Source organism: Salvelinus sp. IW2-2015, linkage group LG25 (assembly GCF_002910315.2).
Source record: "Salvelinus sp. IW2-2015 linkage group LG25, ASM291031v2, whole genome shotgun sequence".
Lineage (NCBI taxonomy): Eukaryota > Metazoa > Chordata > Actinopteri > Salmoniformes > Salmonidae > Salvelinus > Salvelinus sp. IW2-2015.
In genome coordinates this window covers 12,177,670-12,200,786 of record NC_036865.1, presented here as the reverse complement: position 1 = coordinate 12,200,786, position 23,117 = coordinate 12,177,670, and the positions used below count along the sequence as shown (strand labels likewise).

The 23,117-nt window shown below is 42.1% G+C and overlaps 2 protein-coding genes across 2 annotated transcripts; both read right to left on the bottom strand.

Moving 5' to 3' along the window:
* Window positions 1-7,033: 7,033 nt before the first annotated feature.
* chchd1 (coiled-coil-helix-coiled-coil-helix domain containing 1) lies at window positions 7,034-14,431 on the bottom strand. The gene is made up of 3 exons (XM_023970261.2): window positions 14,112-14,431; window positions 13,262-13,380; window positions 7,034-7,765 (listed from the first exon to the last, which is right to left on the bottom strand). Exons 1-3 carry the CDS (start codon window positions 14,248-14,250, stop codon window positions 7,652-7,654), a joined length of 372 nt encoding a protein of 123 aa, XP_023826029.1. The 5' UTR covers window positions 14,251-14,431; the 3' UTR covers window positions 7,034-7,651.
* A 4,671-nt stretch (window positions 14,432-19,102) lies between these two features.
* On the bottom strand, window positions 19,103-20,002 carry LOC111951707 (olfactory receptor 14I1). The gene has a single exon (XM_023969917.1). It carries the CDS (start codon window positions 20,000-20,002, stop codon window positions 19,103-19,105), a length of 900 nt encoding a protein of 299 aa, XP_023825685.1.
* Window positions 20,003-23,117: the final 3,115 nt, after the last annotated feature.

Below are 23,117 nucleotides of genomic sequence, written 5' to 3'. Positions count from 1 at the left end.
AGGTGTCCTGCACGCTGGCCTCTATAGCGCCGTCTCCTTCTTTGAGTGTCGGGGATTTGGGCCTGGTCCGGGATAATCAATATTTCTTTCGCCTCCGACTCATTGAAGTAGAAGTCCTCATCCAAATGGAAGTTAGTGATAGCTTTTCTGATGTCCAGAAGCTCTTTTCGGTCATTGGAAACAATGGCAGAAACATTATGCACAAAAAAACTTTTGATCAGCGCAAAAAAAATACACAAAATAGCATAGTTGGTCAGGAGCCTATAAACGCAGGCACAGTTGCTTTTTGTTGAAGAGGCAGCAGATAACGTTTGCTTGCGATCCTCTTTCTCCTGTGTCTGAATGAATTGGTGGCTATTTCTTTCTAGCTGGCAAAATAAGTGAGCTAGATTTTGTTTGCGTACTACCAAATGTCAATAATATAGCTAAGTTTGTCCATGGTATGGGCTAGTAAAAATCCTAAACCTAGCCTGCTAGACAGTGATAGCCACAAGCTGTACTGAGGTGAGAGGGAGGAGAGAATTCACTTTCTGTTTCATCTGCTGGTGGCTAGCTAATTTATTTATGAAATTATATTTGTTATTCTATAAAGATTGTAATTATGTCAATATGAATATTGTAGAAACATCCTCATAGCAGTTTTCCATACTAAAAAGTGAAGTGCCACTTGGTGCGCATTAGCTTACCATGTACAGTAGGCTACAGGCCTACTCAGTAGGCTACAGGCAATATATTACCATGTACAGTAGGCTACAGGCAATAATTACCATGTACAGTAGGCTACATGCAATATATTCCTCCATCTTGTGACTCATACAATCTTGTGTTCGGAGATTTCTGGTAGTCTTTTTCATTTTCATACGCGGGGAGCATAAATTGTACAATTGTAAACTAACAAAGAATTCGTCAAGTTAGAACCCATGTATATATTAGTTAATATACAGGTCCATTATCTGCTACCTGGACTTTAACCCCTACCCTAACCCTAACCTTAACCCTTACCCTTATCCTAACCCTTTAAAATGTTTACTTCAAAGTGGTGAGGTCAGAGTTGGGACATCCCAAGGGTTCTGTTTAGACTTTTCCGTTATGGTACCTTACTTGGCAATAGGCTGGTACACGTTATTCGCTCACTTAATTCGTTCCAGTAGTAGACTAGGCTACTGCTCACAACCTGAGGCAGCAGTGGAAACATTTTAGGAGCCTTTGAACCCATATGAACACATGTAACAGCAGCAGTATTGCCTACTGTGCGCAGAGCTTATTTAAAAGCCAGGTTGTATGGCATGTTGGACCCTATATGCCCGCTTGCCAACTATAGATTATTTAAATTAGTGAGCTTAACACATTTTCGAACTTGTAATAGACGACGCCTTTTGGCTATCTCTTATCAGTATCTGTGCTAAAGGTAAAGGTGTGTCCCGAGTTTAATACACTAGTCTATTTCTTTTCTATGGGGAAGTGTGACCTAAACCTACAGCCTACTTAATAAGAAACATGTTTTAATACACATTTTAAGATGCAATATGCAGAAATAGCTCCAACATGTCCTGGTTGCTAAAATTCCAACAGTTCGCCTAATTTCAGTTTATGTGACAAAACAAGCATGTATAGTGTAGTGAATCATTGTACCATCTAAACCGTTGTGAAATATATTTTCCATATCCAAAAATATTGTATTTTTAGCTGTTTGAAGCTGTTGTACAAAACCCAAAGAAAAAAGAAAAAAATAACAACTTAAGAACGGGAAGCATAGGAATAGCGCACATAGAACATATCTACTGCTTCTTAGGCTTTCAATGAGAATGACAGATCTATAACACACATTTCTAAGTGAATTTTGTTAGGTTGCACGCATATTGCAGCATTAAATAAACCATGTTCAAACCACAACTAACCTTCTCACTATTACTGAGAAGATAATCATTATTATAACATAAATAAATATGCAATAATGAGATGAATTTCTAGTATATGCCTATAGGCTATTTTCAAAGATGGTTTTAAAGGAGAAAGTCAAACCATAGAATTTGTTTCCCACTGATCAAGGTGTGATTAGGCCTACTTTAGGAGCACCACTTGTTTTCTCTGGCATCCCAACATAAAGTCAGAAGGGTTTACAAGATGAGCTTAATAAAATCAACATCTCCAAGGATTTTTAAATATTGCTGTGCAACTTGGGAGTTGGCAGTCTACCATGCTCTGCTGGCAATCTTTTAAGATGCAAAGATAGCCCATTATTTCTTATATATACACTTTTGAAACAGCTATGTATTTTCCGAAGTTCTATTCTGGTCTTAACAAGGAATCAAAGAGGGCCTAACAAAAGCAGAAAGGCCTTCTGGGTTCTGATATGATCTTCAAAAGACGTATTGAGTTTCCTTGAGTATTGGACTGTTAATTATTTAGGCGTGTCAGTCTGAAGTAAATATAGTCATATTATTATGAATATGAATTTGGACTTGATGTGACATGGCTACAGAGTCAAAGAGCAGGTGAACGGTAATCTGTTGGAACTGGTCTAGAATATTTTCACACCATATTTGACACCTGGGCAATGTGTAAATCAAGATCATTGTTGGGATGGGGAGGCCTTGTTCCTTTTACATGCTTAAAATGACTGCCAGTCCGAGTGCAGAAATATAGAAAAGCAATACACTACCTTACTGTTTCTTACTGTATACATAAATATATAGGGGCCGATTCAGACATAGGAATGCATGCCTTTCCTAGCTTATCTAATTCAGTCTTGTGACTCACTTTGCAGGTGTGGCTACCTTGCACACTCTGAATCAATTTTATTCAACCCCTGAAAACCCTCCCACTTGCTGGCCAACAGATTGGTTGATTTAAAAAAGTGATTGATTAATTTGAAGAAAGAAGTTCAACAACAGGTTGAAACTGAGTGGGAAAACATGGTCCTTGTGGATGTTGTTTCAAAGCCTAACACAACGAAATGGACAGCGCTTTCTAAGGTGATGATTAATTCAAAACAACCACATGCATACTAGAGCTTATGTATACGCAGAGGCCTATGAGGCCAAGCCCGAAATTAAACGTGAATTAAAATTATGATTGTGCCATTGTACAATACATAGCCTACCTGTCACGGCCGTTGAAAGAACTGGACCAAGGTGCAGCGTGGTGAGCGTACATTTTCTTTTTATTAGAAAAGACGCCGAAACAAAACAATAAACACGACAAAACAAACCGTGAAACTAAAGGCTAAGTGCCATAAACAAAGTCAACTTCCCACAAAGACAGGTGGGAAAAAGGGCTACCTAAGTATGGTTCTCAATCAGAGACAACGATAGACAGCTGTCCCTGATTGAGAACCCTACCCGGCCAAAACATAGAAATACAAATAATAGAACATAGAATACCCACCCCAACTCACACCCTAACCAAACCAAAATAGAGACCCCCCCCCCACCCAAAGGTGCGGACTCCGGCCGCAAAACCTAAACCTATGGGGGAGGGTCTGGGTGGGCATCTATCCGCGGTGGCGGCTCAGGTCCGGGACGCAGACCCCGCTCCACAACTGGCTCACCCCACTTTGGTGGCACCTCTGGTGCTGGGACTGGGCACCATCGTCGCGGGCCCCGGACTGGGCACCCTCGTTGCGGGCCCCGGACTGGGCACCCTTGTTGCGGGCCCCGGACTGGGCACCGTCGCTGGGGGCCCCGGACTGGAGACCGTCGCTGGGGGCCCCGGACTGGAGACCGTCCCTGGGGGCCCCGGACTGGAGACCGTCGCTGGAGGCTCCGGACTGGAGACCGTCGCTGGAGGCTCCGGACTGGAGGCCTTCGTTGGAGACTTCGTGCCATGACTCCTCACTGGAGGCTTCGTGCCATGGATCATCACTGGAGGCTTCGTGCCATGGATCATCACTGGAGGCTTCTTGCCATGGATCATCACTGGAGGCTTCGTGCCATGGATCATCACTGGAGGCTTCGTGCCATGGATCATTACTGGAGGCTTACCACGTCAAGCCATGGTAAGCCTACACATAACCCAGCCCTTATTTTAAGTGTTTCTAAAATCCCCTATGGGAAAAATTAATGGCGGAAAAACGATTGGAACCATTTCCCTGTTTGACCGCTAGGTTTTATGGGTATTATGACACCTCCACTGTGGGGCTCTATGCCTCTTAAGCAGGTTGACATTTATTGGGATGGGTCCTTGAGGCAGAACTGAGCAATTTCCGCTAGATGGGACCGCTGCAAAGTCAAAATTGGCTGTATTGTAAAAATGTATGCAAACAAAAATGAAAATAAAGACTCACCCATTTTGAATGTTATATTGTTTTTGTGCATCTCTGAGCAATGTTTTATCGATTCCTGGGGTCATTTCATGTAGGCTATCTGAGCTATTGTCGTTCACGCAGGCAGAAATTAGGCCCGTATGACGTAGCATTGCGATAAAGCCACTTAACTACACTGGAAGTTAATAGGAATACAGTGATCCCTCGCCACTTCGCGGTTCACTTATCGCGGATTCGCTATTTCGCGGATTTTCATAATGCATTTTTTTTTTTTTTTTGGTGCATTGTGCTCTGCATTCTGATTCGCTAAAAACACTCCGCTCTCTGTTCATAAACATGCTACGAATTGTGCTATCATTTTGTCGTCTCGTGCAGTTATGTGTACGTACATAAAACAGCTTGGCAAATTTACATTAAGTTGGCCAAATTATCTTGTAATTTCGAACATCTCCTAACCCATAATGTCGACGAAACGGCCTACACGTGAGTCACTGTATTTGTATACATGTAATAGTTGCTAATTGTAAAAAAAAAAAAAATTATTTGCGGATTTCACTTATCGCGGGTCATTTTCGGAACGTAACCCCCGCGATAAACGAGGGATTACTGTATTACATTTAGATCACCAAAATGTTTATCATACATGTCCGATTTTAATACTGACCGATGTTATAACGTGGGAGGTTGTCTTCTCTCGAATGAAAGATATATCAGATTTTTTGCGATATTCTAACCTCGAGAAATTTGTAATTTAACAGAGGGTCCACCACATTTCTCCTATTTGTTTTATCAACTGTTACTAACGATCCTCAACAACAACCACACAGCCGTGGCGGCATTTGCAGAAGAAGCAAATGAAGGTAAACAAAACAATGTAATTAAATGGAATGATAATGTAGGCAATACCAACTGAAGGGAACTAACAGTAAATTGGCAGTTGAATATGTGTGGTTATTAAACCTACTGACGGTCGATACTGACAGTGGCTAATATTTAACATAATAGAAATAGGAAACAGAAAAAGTCAGGATAGCCTATAATTAAGACATTTGAGAGTGCCTATTCCAGCTAGTTAAAAGGCCGTAAAATTTAAATTCATAAACTTTACTGTTGATATGCTTCAGTTTGCTGTCATATGACTGGTTTTGTCTCCAGTGATCATAAGATCAAATATATTGAACAAAAATATATACAAATATTTGTATGGAGTTAGTCAATTTAAATATATTCATTAGGCCCTAATTTATGGATTTCACATGATTTGACAGGGGCGCTGCGCCCCCATTGGTAGGCCTGGGAGAGCATAGGCCCACCCACTTGGGAGCCAGGCCTAGCCAATCAGAATGAGTTTCTCCCCTTAAAAGGGCTTTATTACAGACAATAAATACTCCTCATTTTAGAGTGGCCTTTTATTGTCCCCAGCATAATGATCAAGCTGTTTAATCAGCTTCTTGATATGCCATACCTGTCAGGTGGATGGATTAGCTTGGCAAAGAATAAATGCTCACTAACAGGGATGTAAACAAATTTGTGCACTAAACTTGAGAGAAATAAGCTTTTTGTGGGTGTGGAAAATTTCTGGGATCTTTTATTTCAGCTCATGAAACATGGGATAAACACTTTACATGTTGCATTTATATTTTTGTTTGGTATAGATCTAAATCAAGTTATTTATATTTACAATTCCCTTATCCAAACATATTACTAATTTACCTAGCTCTTATCAATAGCTCTTATCAAGTTGTAAATTACAGTGCATGGAGAATGGTGTTATTTCAGTCTAAAAAAATTAAGTAGATGCTTTTCCCACTTGGAACCGGTAGGTTCACTAGACCTTATTCATGGTTTCCTTGTGTGTAAGGTGGTGGAATTATTAGGGAATTAAGTCAAGGTCAGAATACTGCGTATCTATAGACACCTCCACCACACCTTTATTAATTTGATCTCCACCCAAATGAATAGCAGGTGAATAGCATGCTATTCTCCTGCTTAAATTCAAGCTCAGAATACACATATAGAGAAAAGTTCATGAGGGAATTGCGCTCCATTTATGCAAGCTTAACTCAGGTCGGACTCAGCCCTAGAGTGAATTGCTATTTTGTGGTGGTTTGATCAAACTCATCTGCACGAGTGCTGATGACAAAGGAAAGCATTTCCATTTCAGTATGCACGTTTAGCAGGAAATAAATATGGCAAGGAAATGGTGGGCAGTGTGGGTGGAGTGAGATGGCAAGTTTTCTCTTTTTATAATGAGGACCTACCCAAATCTGATAGAGGATTGAGCAGTTTCCTGGATGACAGTGCATCCACGCTGACAGACTTCAAACTTAATTAGCGCAAAATAAAAACCACTGCCTTAATAAAAAGGACTTGAATTATAAGGAGTGTGTTATAAAAAGGAGTGAATTATAAGGTAATGCAAAGTGGAGCTGAAATTCCAGTAGACATTAGTCAGCCACTGAGATATTGTCTTGGTACCTCAGTCATCTTAATACAATTTCCAATACCTATAAGACTATGACCTGCAATGGGCTTTGCTTCCTGGCATGTAATCCGATCTGGCAAATTGGCCAATAATACAGAACAGCTAGGCAGTTCAACTATATCAGGAGTGTTTCAAATTACATTTGAGTGATCCATTGGAAACTCAAAATAGGTATCCTATTGAGGTGATTGTCCGGTAGTGGTGCACTCCAGAGGAAATGCAACAAAATAACCATAATTAAATACCGCAGAGGTCACTAATATCTTAATATTGTTAGCAACCACTGTCTGTGCAGTATGGATTTATTTAGATAATTTTTAAAGGGAAATCATTTTTATGGGAGTCAACTCAGGACACTGAGATAACAGTCAGTCACACTATATTTCATCCAGGGCACACACAATATCATGTCAAGTTATGAACACAAACGTCCTTGATCTGTATTTGAGAAATGTAAATTAGTAGGGCATCTTAAAAAGCCATGCAATAATATAGCAATAACTGAATGCGTAATGAAAATTCTCTTCAAAATACTAGACAGTGAGTGAAGTTACATATTCGTAGGAACCTTCTTTTGTGACTGAAGCCATTTTAATGGTACTGTTTTATATGATGACCTATAACAGCGTACTCAATTTAACATGGCAATCACAAGAAGTGCATCTGCAGCACAATAAATCCACATAATTCACTTTGTTGATTATCACGTCTGGCATTCGTGGAACGTTGGTGATGTTTCTGTGATCTAAGAGACTTCCTCTTTACCGTAAGAACCAGCAGAGACCTCAGTTGGCCACAAAGGCCAAGCATGATGACAGAGGACAGTGGGGAGGATGGTTAAGATTCTCTGGCCTTCAACCTTTGTCAATTAATACATCGTAGTAGTAGGGCTGGGAGTAGTCCTAGATTTCTATGTGTAAGTTGGGGTATCTTTTCAGCAGGATAGTAGCTTGTTTGGGTTGAAGGCGTCCACTCTGGCCGATGGTGTGTTGCTCTGATTTGTTTTTCACTGCAATCTGTAAGGAAACACAATGAAAGAAAAACTTTAAGAAAATGTATTGCCTCATTCAATACTGGATTTTGTGTTATAGATATGTGTAATGTTTTAAAACTTTTATAACTGCCTTAATTTTGCTGGAGCCCTGAAAGAGTAGCTGTTGCCTTGGCAGCAACTAATGGGGATCCATAATAAATACAAATACTAATTAATTTAAAAACATATCGGCTTGAGATACACTACATGACCAAAAGTATGTGGACATCAGCTCATCGAACATCTCATTCCAAAATCATGGGCATTAATTTGGAGTTGCTATAACAGCTTCCACTCTTCTGGGAAGGCTTTCCACTAGATGCTGGAACATTGCTGTGGGGACTTGCTTCCATTCAGCCACAAGAGCATTAGTGAGGTCGGGCACTGATGTTGGGCGATTAGGCCTGGCTCTTGGTCGGCGTTCAAATTCATCCCAAGGGTGTTGGATGGGGTTCAAATCAAAATCACATTTTAATTGGTTGCATATACCCAATACACACAGATCTAATTAGGAATGAATTAAGACTATACATATGAATGAGAGATGTCAGAGCAGAGCAGACTAAGATACAGTAGAATAGTATAGAAAACAGTGTATACACATATGAGATGAGTAATGCAAGATTTGTAAACATTATAAAGTGAATGAGATACCGTAGAATAGTATAGAAAAAGTATATACACATATGAGATGAGTAATGCCAGATATGTAAAATTATTAAAGTAACTAGTGTTCAATTCCTTAAAGTGGCGAGTGATTTCTAGTCTATGCCTATAGGCAGCAGCCTCTAATGTGCTAGTGATGGGTGTTTAACAGTCTGATTACCTTGAGATAGAAGCTGTTTTTCAGTCTCTCGACCCCAGCTTTAGTGGATCAGGTGGTTGATGTCCTTGATGATCTTTTTGACCTTCCTGTGACATCGGGTGCTGTAGGTGTCCTGGAGGACAGGTAGTTTGCCCCGGTGATGCGTTGGAGAGCCTTGCGGTTGCGGGCAGTGCAATTTCCGTACCAGGCGGTGATACAGCACGACCGGATGCTTTCAATTGTGCGTCTGTAAAGGTTTGTGAGGGTTTTACGTGACAAGACACATTTATTTACCCTCCTGAGGTTGAAGAGGCTCGGTTGCACCTTCTTTACCACACTGTCTGTGTGGGTGGTCCATTTCAGTGTCAGTGATGCGTACGCCAAGGAACTTGAAGCTTTCCACCTTCTCCACTGTGGTCCCGTCAATGTAGATTAGGAAACAGCAGAGCGTGCACCCCCTTAAGTCCACGATCATCTCCTTTGTTTTGTTGACGTTGAGTGAGGTTGTTTTCTAGGCACCACACTCCCAGAGCCCTCACCTCATCCCTGTAGGCTGTCTCGTCATTGTTGGTAATCAAGCCTACTACTGTTGTGTCGTCTGCAAACTTGATGATTGAGTTGGAGGCGTGCTTGGCCACTCAGTCATGGGTGAACAGGGAGCACAGAAGGGGGCTGAACATGCACCCTTATGGGGCCCCAGTGTTGAGGATCAGCGGAGTGGAGGTAATGTTTCCTACCTTCACCACCTGGGGGCAGCCCGCCAGGAAGTCCAGGACAAAGTTGCACAGGGTGGGGTTCAGACCCAGGGCCTTAAGCTTAATGATGAGCTTGGAGGGTACTATGGTGTTGAATGCTGAGCTATAGTTAATAAAAAGCATTCTTATATAGGTATTCCTCGTGTCCAGATGGGATAGGGCAGTGTGCAGAGTGATGGCGAATGCATCGTATGTGGATCTATTGGGGCGCTAAGCAAATTGAAATGGGTCTAGGGTGGCAGGTAAGGTAGAGATGATATGATGCTCGACTAGTCTCTCAAAGTACTTCATGATGACAGAGGTGAGTGCTACAGGGCGATAGTCATTAAGTTCAGTTACCTTTGCCTTCTTGGGTACAGGAACAATGGTGGCCATCTTGAAGCATTTGGGGACAGGAGACTGGGATAGGGAGAGATTGAATATGCCCGTAAACACACCAGCCAGCTGGTCTGTGCATGCTCTGAGGACGCGGCTAGGGATGCCGTCTGGGCCGGCAGCCTTGCGAGGGTTAACGCGTTTAAACGTTTTACTCACGTCGGCCATGGAGAAGGAGAGCCCACAGTCCTTGGTAGTGGGCCGTCGGTGGCACTGTGTTATCCTCAAAGCGTGCAAAAAATGTATTTAGCCTGTCCGGAAGCAAGACGTCCGTCTCGGCGATGTGGCTGGTTTTCCTTTTGTAGTCCGTGATTATCTTTATACTGACGTTTAGCTTGCTTGATTGCCTTGTGGAGTGAATAACTACACTGTTTATATTCTGCCATGCCAGTCACCTTGCCATGGTTAAATGCGGTGGTTCGCGCTTTCAGTTTTGCACGAATGCTACATCTATCCACGGTTTCTGGTTAGGGTAGGTTTTAATAGTCACAGTGAGTACTACATCTCCTATACACTTCCTTATAAACTCAGTCACCGTATCTGTGCATGCGATTATTTTCGCAAACTACCCGGAACATATCCCAGTCCATGTGATCAAAACAATCCTGAAACGTGGATTCTGATTGGTCAGACCAGTGTTGAATAGTACGAAGCACGGGCACTTCCTGTTTGAGTTTCTGCCTATAGGACGAGAGGAGCAAGATGGAGTCGTGGTCAGATTTGCCGAAAGGAGGGAGGGGAGGGCCTTGTAAGCATTCCACAAGTTTGAATAGCAATGGTCGAGAGTCTTAGTAGCGTGAGTAGAACAGTCAATATGTGGATAGAGCTTAGGCAGCCTAGTCCTCAGATTTTCTTTGTTAAAAATCCCCAGCTACAATAAACGCAGCCTCAGGATATGTGGTTTCCAGTTTGCATAAATTCCAGTGAAGTTCTTTGTGAGCCGTCGAGGTTTCGGCTTGAGGTGGGATGTAAACGGCCGTGGCGATGACGTTGAAGAATTCTCTTGGGAGATAATATGGTCGGCATTTAATTGTGAGGTATTCTAGGTCGGGTGAACAAAATGACTTGAGTTCCTGTATGTTCCTGGAATTACACCATGAGTCGTTAATCATGAAACACACCCCTCCACCCTTCTGCTTCCAAGAGAGATATTTATTCCTGTCTGTGCGATGTACTGAGAATCCTGCTGGCTTTAACGACTCCGACAGAGTATCCCGAGAGAGCCATGTTTCCGTGAAACAAAGTATGTTACAGGCCCCGATGTCTCTCTGGAAAGAAATCCTTGCTCTAAGCTCATCAACTGTGTTATCCAAAGACTGAACATTAGCGAATAATATACTCGGAAGCGGTGGGTGGTGTGCGCGCGTCCTAAGCCGAACCAGCAGGCCGCCTCGAGTGCCTCTCCTCTGCCGGCGATGTTTTGGGTTGGCCTCTGGAATAAGTTCAATTTCTCTGGGGAGAGTGAACAAAGATCTTCTCCAGGGAAGTCGTATTCCTGGTCGTAATGCTGACAGTTCTGGTGAGTTACCGCCACTCTAATATGCAATAGTTCTTCCCGGCTGTATTTTATGACACAAAACATTTCCTGAGCTAATAATGTAAAAAAAGAGTACATAAAAAAAACTAAATACTGCAAAGTTTCCAAACAGCTAGTCAAGATGCTGCCATATCCGTCGGCGCCATCTTCATCTGAGGTCAGGGCTCTGTGCAGGCCAGTCAAGTTCGTCCACACCGATCTCGACAAACAATTTCTGTATGGACCTCACTTTGTGCACAGGGGCATTGTCATGCTGAAACAGGAAAGGGCCTTCCCCAGACTGTTGCCATAAAGTTGGAAGCAGAATGTATGCTGTAGCGTTAAGATTTATCTTCATCTAGGGGCCTAGTCCGAACCATTAAAAACAGCCCCAGACCATTATTCCTCCCCCACCAAACTTGACAGTTGGTACTATGCATTCGGGCAGGTTGCATTCTTCTGGTATCTGCCAAACCCAGATTCGTCCGTCGGACTGCCAGATGAAGTGTGATTCATCACTCCAGAGAACGCGTTTCCACTGCTCCAGAGTCCAATGGCGGCGAGCTTTACACCACTCCAGCCGACACTTGGAATTGCGCATGGTGATCTTAGGCTTGAGCACGGCTGCCCGGCCATGGAAGCCCATTTCATGAGGCTCCCAACAAACAGTTATTGTGCTGACGTTGCTTCCAGAAGCAGTTTGGAACTCAGTAGTGGGTGTTGCACGAGGACAAACAATTTTTGTTCTGTGAGCTTGTGTGGCCTACCACTTCCCGGCTGAGCCATTGTTGCTCCTATATGTTTCCACTTCACAATAACAGCACTTACAGTTGACCGGGGCAGCTCTAGCAGAGCAGAAATTTGACGAACTGACTTGTTGGAAAGTTGTCATCCTATGACGGTGCCACGTTGAAGTCACTGAGCTCTTCAGTGAGAACATTCTACGGCCAATGTTGGTCTATGGAGATTGCATGGTTGTGTGCTTGATTTTATATACCTGTCAGCAACGGGTGTGGCCGAAATAGTCGAATCCACCCATTTGAAGTGTTGTCCACATACTTTTGTAAATATAGTGTATTTATTCACATTTATAAATAATGTATTACTCCTTGTAGATGTAACAGTTTAACTTTAGTCCGTCCCCTCGCCCCGACCCGGGCGCGAACCAGGGACCCTCTGCACACATCAACAACAGTCACCCACGAAGCATCGTTACCCATCGCTCCACAAAAGCCACGGCCCTTGCAGAGCAAGGGGAACCACTCCTTCAAGGTCTCAAAGCGAGTGACGTCACCGATTGAAACGCTATGCTCAGCTGAGCACCACCGCTAACTAGCTAGCCATTTCACATCGATTACACTCACCCCCCTTTCGACCTCCTCCTTTTCCGCAGCAACCAGTGATCCAGGTCAACAGCATCAATGTAACAGTATAACTTTAGTCCGTCCCCTCGCCCCGGGCGCAAACCAGGGACCCTCTGCACACATCAACAACAGTCACCCACGAAGCATCGTTACCCATCWCTCCACAAAAGCCGCGGCCCTTGCAGAGCAAGGGGAACCACTACTTCAAGGTCTCAAAGCGAGTGACGTCACCGATTGAAACGCTATTAGCGCGCATCACTGCTAACTAGCTAGCCATTTCACATCAGTTACATAGACACTAAACTGAAAACGTAATTAAGCTAATAACTTGTTATCCATCTGTGCGGCACTATAGTAGCTGGGCACCTCAGCTGAGGGGAAATTAGCCCTGACACAAATAAAAAGCGAAACAGGAGGGAAGACCCTAAAGGAAACTGGGCAGGGGGAGAGTTTTGTTATGACTCGTCTCAAGCCAGTAAACGGCAGAGAAAATTATGTTACCCGTGCTGTCTAATTACCTTGGCCCTTGTCTCCTAGCAAAATGTTTAATGAAGAACATAACAGTGCTGACCTAGTTTAAAACAACAGGGGGTCGGGAGATAGGGGTGTGTGCAATAAGCCTGGAGCAAGGATTTCCTGTACACTGTGAGTAGCAGCAACATACCTGGGCTTTCTCAACACACGTATAGAAGGACTGCATTTCATTGGAGCAGAGGGTGTCGACGAAGTTGTTCTGCTTCCAGCACGCCATCATCATGGACATCTCTGTGACACATGTGGCCTCTGTGGGAAAACAGTGTAATCACTTTCCAATGCTGTTGTCAAAATTATAAGGTACTACTAATTCAGCATGCTGATGACTGATCTACAATGATTTCAAGAGTGTGTCATTTATGCACATTGTAAATAAGAGATGTACCAGTCAACACAGCCGACCAATCAGAGTGTAGAGAGCTGGGGCACGTTCAGTAGACAGAACAGTGTGCAATGTTTAATTCCACCGAAACTATACTGAACAGCACGACCAGGGGGGAATTCATTCCGCCTATTATGTTCCAAAACGTTTCTTAAACAGAAGCAAATGAAACGGGGAGGAACCTACCTGAAGTTCTCAAATAGAAACTCGTTTTAGTTGCAAAACGTTTTGCCACTGTTTGGCGGAATGAATACACCCCAGTTGAAGAACAGACGTGATTATGGTGGGCCAGAGGGCGATCGTGTGTTCTGTGTGCTGCACGAGGTTGCGATTTAAAATAGTCATTCACACCAGAATTGATAAGGTCACACCTTGCTAACCGCTAGCAAACGTACCTCAAGACTGTTGAAGAACGGTGCGCACCGTTTAGGGGAAACGTGTCGTTCAGTACAAATCGTAAAGCAATAAATAACAAAACGTGCAATTAGCTAACTAAATGTACTGGGCTGTTGGCTGTGTTATGTCTACAGCCGTGTCCACTGGATAGAACATGTCATTACACAGGTTAGTTAGGAAGCCTTTAACAGAAAAGCCTTACCCCCTTTCTTAATTTTCCTGTTGGCGACCTCATCTTTCAGAACAAGCGGCTTGTTGGGTTTCAGAACGGGCTTTTTATGCTTTCTGCTCAACATCCGACTGACCTTCTCCTGAAGTGCAGTCCCACCTTGCATCGCCATTGCGGTTTGCACAATACAATTATCACACGTAAATAGCGAAAATATAAATGTAATATCTTGCTTTCACAATAAACTATCGCAAAACAGCCTAGATACGTGAATTAATATTTTCTCTAACATCATTTCCTCATAAGAGACAAACGTGGGGCGCCATCTTTGGTCGTATATTGCTGTTACTGTAGTAATGACTATGTTGTGACAACGCATTACGAAAGATTAACGTAAAGCGTTTGTAGTTTTCTGTCGTCTAATGAGCTGCACATTTTAAATGTATTTAAGTACTTCCATTTTTGGACTTTGATAAATTATATACTCATTGATTCTTGAAGTATAACTTATAAAAGCCTCATGAGCTTAGTTCAACTGTCGTACCCCATCAGAACTAAAAATATAAGCTTGTTTTACCATTATTTGTAAACAATGTAATTGTAAACAAACACTGTATAGCCTCAGAATATTAATAAAACTATAATTTTGATATAATGGATGGTCAGTCCTTGCTTCCATGGCTCTGTATGAATTTGAGACATACATTTCTCCAGCCCCATCCCTCGGCTCTTTACCAAAACAATGGCGGGTGGCCACTTTATTGTTTACAGCGGATTACCCCTTTAATAACTAAATTATATTTGGTTAATAATATTGTATCAAAGGAGTTACATAACTTGCTTGTCCAATTTATAGATTACCAATTTTAAGAGCCTTCTTGAGCTTTTGCATTCTTGCCCATGGGCTGCAATAATTTACTGGCATTGGCACATTCTAAATTATACACATTCTGCCTCAAGGTTACCTGGAGTATCCAGTGGAAAGGTAGGCATGCAAAGAGAAATATGTAGACTCCCCAATATGGCAGTGTGACATTTTGTTAGAATGTAGGGCAAGTCCAAACATTGGGACATCCCTCCAGGCACGTTGTATCAAAGCTGTAAACTCAGCAGATATTAGTGTTGATAGTTATGTCAGGCGAACTCACCTCAACTCCCAATACAGAGAGGGGAATCTTCAGGAGATGACACACAAATCTCATGGACGTTAATGGGTAAATCCATTTGAATTTAATCACTTTTGACATCATGATTTAAACAAAACTTTCTATGCATGTTTGCCCGTGGAAGAAGTCAGAAAGTGACCTTTTGGACCTGAATGCCAAAACATTCAGGAGATAAAGGTGCTCAAAGTTGACCCATTTTGCATACCCCACCATACAGTCAAATCTAATGTTGTTTGTCACATGCTTTGTAAACAACAGGTGTAGACTAACAGTAAAATGTTTACTTTCCAACAATGCAGAAAGAAAAAAAAGAGAAATTATTTAAAAAATTATAATAACAAGGAATAAATACACAATAAGTAACGATAACTTTGCTACATACACGGGGTACCAGTACTGAGTTGATGTGCAGGGGTACGGGGTAATTGAATTAGATATGTACATAGCTAGGGATAAAGTGACTAGGCAACAGGATTGATACAGTCTATGACTTGACTGAAACCGCCTGATAGAGGTCCTGGAAGGCAGAGAGCTTGGCCCCAGTGATGTACTGGGCCGTACGCACTACCCTCTGTAACTACCCTCTTGTAACACCTTGTAGTTGGATGCAAAGCAGTTGCCATACCAAACAGTGATGCATCCAGTCAAGATGCTCTCAATGGTGCAGCTGTAAATGTTTTTGAGGATCTGAGGGACCATGCCAAATCTTTTCAGCCTCCTGAGGGGGAAGAGGCATTGTTGTGGCTTCTTCACAACTGTGTTGGTGTGTGTGGACCATGATAATTCCTTATTATACCATGAAACATCCATGTCTTCATCACTGGAAAAGATAAACGGGTGAGTTTGATATCATTTAAAAGCTTACAAACAGTGTTGTCAAACAAAATTATTTGATCATTTCTGAAAAAAAGGTTTTAATAACATTTGTCATTTTCTTAACCTTTAAACGTAAATGATCTAAAAACCTGTAAACTCAAGATTTTTTTCCTATTCACATTTGTTGAAGCTTAGACCCTATTTCACATCATCTGAAGTGATTGTGTTGTGCCCGTTGAGACACAATTGTCAACCCATTGTCAAATGTCAACTTAAAATTGTTTCTTCTATTATCTATATTTCTATGATTTCAATAGATTTCCAATGGAGGATTGACATTATACACTAAACAAAAATTTAGAGTGAGTTTAGAGTTAATAGTAAATTATGCTTTTGTGTATTGGTTGAGTCTCTCTATGCATGGTTTTAAAATGTTTCACATTTCACAGTATCAACTTCGCTGTGCGTTCATGGCTTCTTTCTACAGTCTATGGCTCAAGGAAACTGTGCAGACACGGTGATCTGAGCTGATTGGCCAGCGGTAGCCCTATAGGTGCACTTGATTTGCACTCTGGGTCTGCCAGGTAGGTGGAGTTCTATCTTCAGACACATGAAATGGTTCAAAATGCGAACACTTTGCCTAGGACTGCTGAATCAAGTGCACCTACCGTCAACAGCGCGAGACTAATAAGAAAAATGAGGAAAGCAAGGCTTTATCGTTGGGTTCTTCCAGAAATGTTTGGTGATCGACTAGAAATGCCTTGATGATCAACCAGTCGACCGCGATCGACCGCTTGGCCATCATCACTAGAAACTCATGGGCAATATGGACACAGTTATAAAGATTAAGATTTTTTTTTATATGAATACATTTAAAAAATGTATTCAAATATAAATTACCAATGTTACCATAGGTTGCCATAGATGACCTGTTAATTACCTGACAATTCTGGTAACTTTGGTAAATTACCGATAGTTTTGCCATCCTAGTTATAAAGAATGTACGTTTGTGCAGCCATCATGTTTGCTAGTGTTTTCTACTAGGAAGGAAACTATATTTGCTTGTAGTGCTAGCTAGACGATGAATACTGTAGCTACCATGTTTACGGCAACATCCTCATGACCACAGTACATACAATGTAGTTGTTTTTTATACACAAATACATGGTACAACACACATTACATACACAATCATAAGGTATATTAAATAAAACATTACATACAAGTACATTCAAATACAAGTACAATCTGTAACGCTTGAATCTTCAAGTTTCTTGTCATTAGCTGTCATCAGCTGTCATAGCTGTCGTATGAGTAGGGTTTATGATGGAGGGTCTAAGTAAAGGCTTACTGTAAGGCCCAGTCTGACAGAAGAGATGCACATCAGAGGTACAGTCAGATCCATAATTATTGGCACCCTTGATAAAGATGTTCAAAAAATACTTTATAAAATAAATAATACAAATACTATACTATACTGTATACAAAAACATATATATAATTGTACACTAATATAATTGTTCAGAGAAAGAGATTTTGTTTAACAAGTAATATTTCTTTTTTTCAAAGATAGGGTTCAAAATTATTGGCACCCCTGTTTTCAATACTCTAGCACCCTCCCCTTGTAAGGATAACGACACTGAGCCTTTTTATAATATGTTTTATGAGATTGGAGAACACATTGGGAGGGATCTTACACCATTCCTCCATACAGAATCTTTCCAGATCCTTGATATCCTTCGTCTGCTCTTATAGACTGAACTCATCAATTCAAACCATAGGTTTTTAATGGTGTTCAAGTCCGGAGACTGAGATGGTCGTTGCAAAATATTGATTTTGTGGTCAATTAAACCTTTTACTGAGGATGTTGATTAGTGCTTGGGGTTATTGTCTTGCTGGAAGATCTACTTATGGCCAGGTGTCAGCCCCCAGGCAGAGACAATCTGGGCTAGGTTTCCCTAAAACATCGTAGCACTAAGATCATCTTTAGTCCATTTATTTTCAATGGAATTAAGATGCTCTTAGTGCTATGATGCTTTTGGGAAACCTAGCCCAGGTTTTTGTCTAAAATGTCCTCATACTTGATTAAGTTCATGATGGAAGCAAAATAGCCATATAACATCAAAGATCTACCACCATATTTTAACCATAAGTATGAGGTACTTTTCTGCATATGCTTCTCTTTTTCAACGCCAAACTCAAAGAGATCTATTTTCATGTCATCTGACCATAGCACCGCTTGGAGTTTGATGAATGGCATTGGTACTTGGATCAGAAGCGATGCTATGTTCAAATGACATGAAAATAGAGGTATTTGGCTATTAGTCTCCCCGGAATTGAACCCCATTGAAAACTTGTGGTTTGAATTGAAGAGGGCAGTCCATAAGATCAGATGAAGGATATTAAGGATCTGGAAAGATTCTGTATAGAGGGATGGTCTAAGATCCCTCCCAACATGTTCTCCAATCTCATAAAACATTTCAGAAAAAGGCTCAGTGTCGTTATACTCGGAGCATGGTAGAGTACTGAAAACAGGGGTGACAATAAGTTTGACCCCTATCTTCTTTTTGTGTGACCAAATCTTTATAATGTTTTGCATTTCTTGTGGGCTACATGCACAATGCACAAATGCATATAATGGAACAGTTACTGCGCATCACAGAGCCAAAAAGGAAGAATAAATTGAGTAGCTATGAAAGAGAAAAACAAAGTGAGCCTCTACCCTCAACCTCCCACCTCATTACTCCAACCCCACCCATCCTACAGCACATGTCTCCCCCCCAACCACCCACCCGGAAACCATGTTTTCCACCCCTTCCCACCCCCCTAGCAACCAGAAAACCCCTCCTCATACCACCCTTCCCCATGGGCCTAAAAGCAAAGCAAGGTGCCAATAATTACAGACCTGACTGTACATGGTAAAGGTAGATATCATGGGGAAGGTTCTGAAAAGTACAACTTTTATCCTCAAGACACACTAGCTGTCCCACCTCTCCCTCTGCACATTTCCTCAAGGAGATTCAATAAAGTAAACTGGGAGGATTAGGCCACTTCTCCCCGCCTCCTCTGCTGCAGTCTGAACAGCTGTGCCAGTGTGTGCCGTACCTCCGTGTTCCGAATACCGTAGGCAAGTGGGTTGATGCATGGCGGTACCATGAACGCCACTAACACAGTTAAAAACATTGAGCGCTCCGCCAGTGACAAATGATCAGGAGGTGTCATGGACATGGTTTTCCTTAGCACCAATCTAGCTATATTCCCCATGATGGGCAGCAGCTGCAGGAAGAACATGAAGAAATAGAAGGTGATGGTGTGACGGGCGAGACTATTGTCAGAGTGGAAGGGTTCCACGACTCTGCGGGCCGCTTGGTACATGCGTCTGTAGCAGATGGAGAAGGTCAAGATGCAGACGAGAAGTACAACAATGATAGTGACTGTGTGGAACATCTTCATTGCCCAGTGAAGGCCAGGTAGTTTATCCATGATTATGGGATCGCATAGTAGCCCTGGAATGGCTCTGCCAAAAGAGGTCTGTCCAGAGAGTAGAAGACCCACTCGGACAACAGCTACGGTCACGGAAAGTACCCAGGTCAGCGCTATGGCCAGATGTAGTCGCCTGGAAGTCAAGATGACCATGTAACGGAGGCCGTGGCATATAAAGATGAAACGCTCCACGGCCATGAGGGTCAGAGTGAGCAGAGAGCATAGGATGCCTGTGCTACAGACAGTGACCTGCAAAATGCACCAGCCTCCAAACACCAGTGTGTGCCTGGTCAACAGGCAGCGGAGCACGGTGGACGACAGAGCGAGAGACAGCAACAGGTCACTGACGATCAGATTCTTCAGCAGAGTATAGCGAGGCCGCCAGGAGAAGCTATCTGAGCTCTTCAGCGCGATCAGCAGGTAGCTGTTCACCATCACAGAGAAGAGGAAAAGAGTCATGAACAACAAGACCAAAAGGACCAGTGATGTCTCATTCTGTACGATTTGCCAAAAGAGACACGAGGAGACATGGATTTGCCTTGTTGAAACTGATGTGCTCTGGTTGAGAGGAGAGAGGACCATGTGAGAGCAGTTGGTAGTATTCAGGTCCTTGGAGTCCATATTGCAGTTACAACTGGGCTGTAGACCTGGCAGTCTTTTATTTGGACAGTATCTGTCTCCTTTTGAGCGACACAGATTAAGGAGAGTTTAGGGGAGGAGTTAAAAGGTGAAAAGGCAGGTGGCCTCAAGCATCCTTAAGCAACAGGACTTCGTCAATTTGTTAGCAGTAACTTAAAACCAATTAATTTTGGTCCCTTGTGATGTTGTTTATTCATAATCGCACAACCTACCTTTTCATCTTAAACATTTAGCCCACATGCAGTATTTGGTTCTGGGTCACAAGACCAGAACCAAATAATCAGTGAATTCAGGTGATTTGCAAGTGCAAATAACCACACTTCCATTGTGTTCTGGAAATCAGGCAGTGCCTTTAGGTGAGTGATGACTACTGAATATACAAGCAAGTACAAGTTCGACATGGACATTTACACCTCATTTATAGAGCAGCCGATAAGGACATTTTTTCAGTCTGTTAAAAATGGCAAACATCAACAAGACCAACGGCAACCCTCACCACTCTCATCACGGTTGTTAGCAATAGTAGCATCCCCACAGTTTCAGTTTGTTATAAGAAACTTGGATTTGGGCATTGTCTTCTGACAGGTGGAATCATTAGTACGCAACGCGGTCCCGTGTGGCTCAGTTGGTAGAGCATGGCGCTTGCAACGCCAGGGTTGTGGGTTCAATTCCCACGGGGGGACCAGGATGAATATGTATGAACTTTCCAATKTGTAAGTCGCTCTGGATAAGAGCGTCTGCTAAATGACTTAAATGTAAATGTAACGCGCAATCGCTCAATCGACGGAGCAGACAACTATCACCCTGACATAAGACAGTGGGGTTTGGGCTGAATGATCCATCACAAGAACCATGGCCAGAAGAGATAGCAGATGGTATTGTTTGCATATGTAAAAAGCAGTTGATTAAACAAGGCTACAATTGTAGAGGGTTTACAACAGTGCTCAGGTGTCCACTGAAAATCATCATTATCCACAGTTTCACCTGTTTGGCCTGTGATCTTCTCGCGTACAAGCGTATTCAAGAGCTCTTGTCAGCTCTAGCTATGGCCATGTACTGTAACTTTGAGCTACACAATCAATTTCAGACACATTGGAATGATTTGGACATGAAATATGCCACAATGTTTGTTGCCATACTGTCCTTCAGAATGACTGGAGAATAAAAAGATAGAAAGAAAGAAAGAAAGGAAGAAAGAAAGAAAGAAAGAAAGAAAGAAAGAAAGAGAAAGAGATACTGACCTAAAACAGCAAAAAATATTTATAATAATAGATTCATCCAAGTGACAACACTCTCACCTCTTTATACAAGTTGAACCCACATCTTTATTTTCCCCAGAAGATGAAGACTAGGAATGGACAAATGGTGTTGATGGTTAAATATAGCCACAGTTAATCATTATATTTGTCCTTATTGTCCTCATCAGACCTTGGACCTGGAACGAATAACATTCCCACACAAACAAGTGCAAGAAGAAGTGTGATCAAATGTTATTACTGTAATAACAAGCACTTGTGGATTGATGTTGACATACTGTACATTGTGATGCACAACCTACTAAATTGCATGCAATTTCACACGATATATGAATAAGCTTTAAGACTAGACCTCAAATGTTGAAGAGACATGAGGAGGCCTTTCTATAATAGAAAAGAAAAGCATGTGTGGGCAGCAGTAGCTTTTAATGAGCGGAGGGTGTTTGTGATCTAATTGACAATGTTCCAGTTTCATTGATACAGACGATTTAATGCAAGTCAGGCTCAGCTAACTGTCTGATTAATATACGGTGCTTCATATTGAACCGTGAGTCCCTCTAGCTTCTTCTGTCGTTCCTTCTCCTTCGGCATGTTCACATACTTATAATGAGAGAGTTTCTGCACATGGAGGCGAAAGAAACCATTTCAAGCGTTACAATGTTGTACAGTTAATGAGAATTTATGCCTCAAAAAATTGCCCGACCTCTTTTACTGTTGCTTGTGTCAGAGTGGGCGGGTTTTACACTCACCAGAGAAATTAAATTGTGAGGAGGAGTTATGGAATATAGGATGTAAGTGGACAGGTGGGGAGAGTGAAGAAGCATGAACCAGCATGAAATTGAATTAACATGGCGAGAGGGTTTGAATGAATGGATTCACTTTGGGTAGGATTTAAGAAGCTTTAGGATGAGGAGCAGAGTTCACAGAGGCCTAAAGGAAGGGGTCAGTGTAGTGTCAGGGATTTAACAGTCATCAGCAAGGGGCAGTGATTGGGCACTGAAAATCCGTAGTCAAATACCTTCTACAAATGTATCCTCCAACATCTATTAAGCCTCAGCAGTAGTTGTTGCTTCCATACAAATTATGTCTATCCCAATTAGAGCAGTAATTTGGAACAGAATTGTGTAAACCTTTGTCCATGTAAAAACTGTTATGCAATCTTTCTTTGTCAAAGTCAAGAAAAGTTTAAATGAAAATGTATTGCACCTCAATAGATGTACAAGCCCCAAAAAAGCTTCTGGAAACACAAATGTAAAAATACAATAAACCCCAAGAAAATACACAGTTGGAAGAAGCTTTGCTGCTTTTAACTTCTTAAGAACTCTTTCCTCCCATTACTCTTTGACCCTCCCACTGCCCCCCTTGCGGTCAGGTGCATATTTCAGGCAGGCTGACATCGCCTGTAGTCTTTGATTCGCCAAGACTCACGCCCGCTGTAAAGGGGAAAACATATTAGGTAGAGAAGTTATTCAAATGTCATGATTTGGACTCTGTACCTAATAATGAAGCTGCAAAGGTCCTCAAAGGCCCTCTTCCCATGGTTTCCTTTCATATTCATCGTTGACATGAGGCTGTTGGTCAGGATTCTGTATAGAACACCAAATATGTACTTTACAATCAACACAGCATGACCTAATTTGAAAGTTAAAGAAATATGGTAATAGTTTACCGGAGCATTG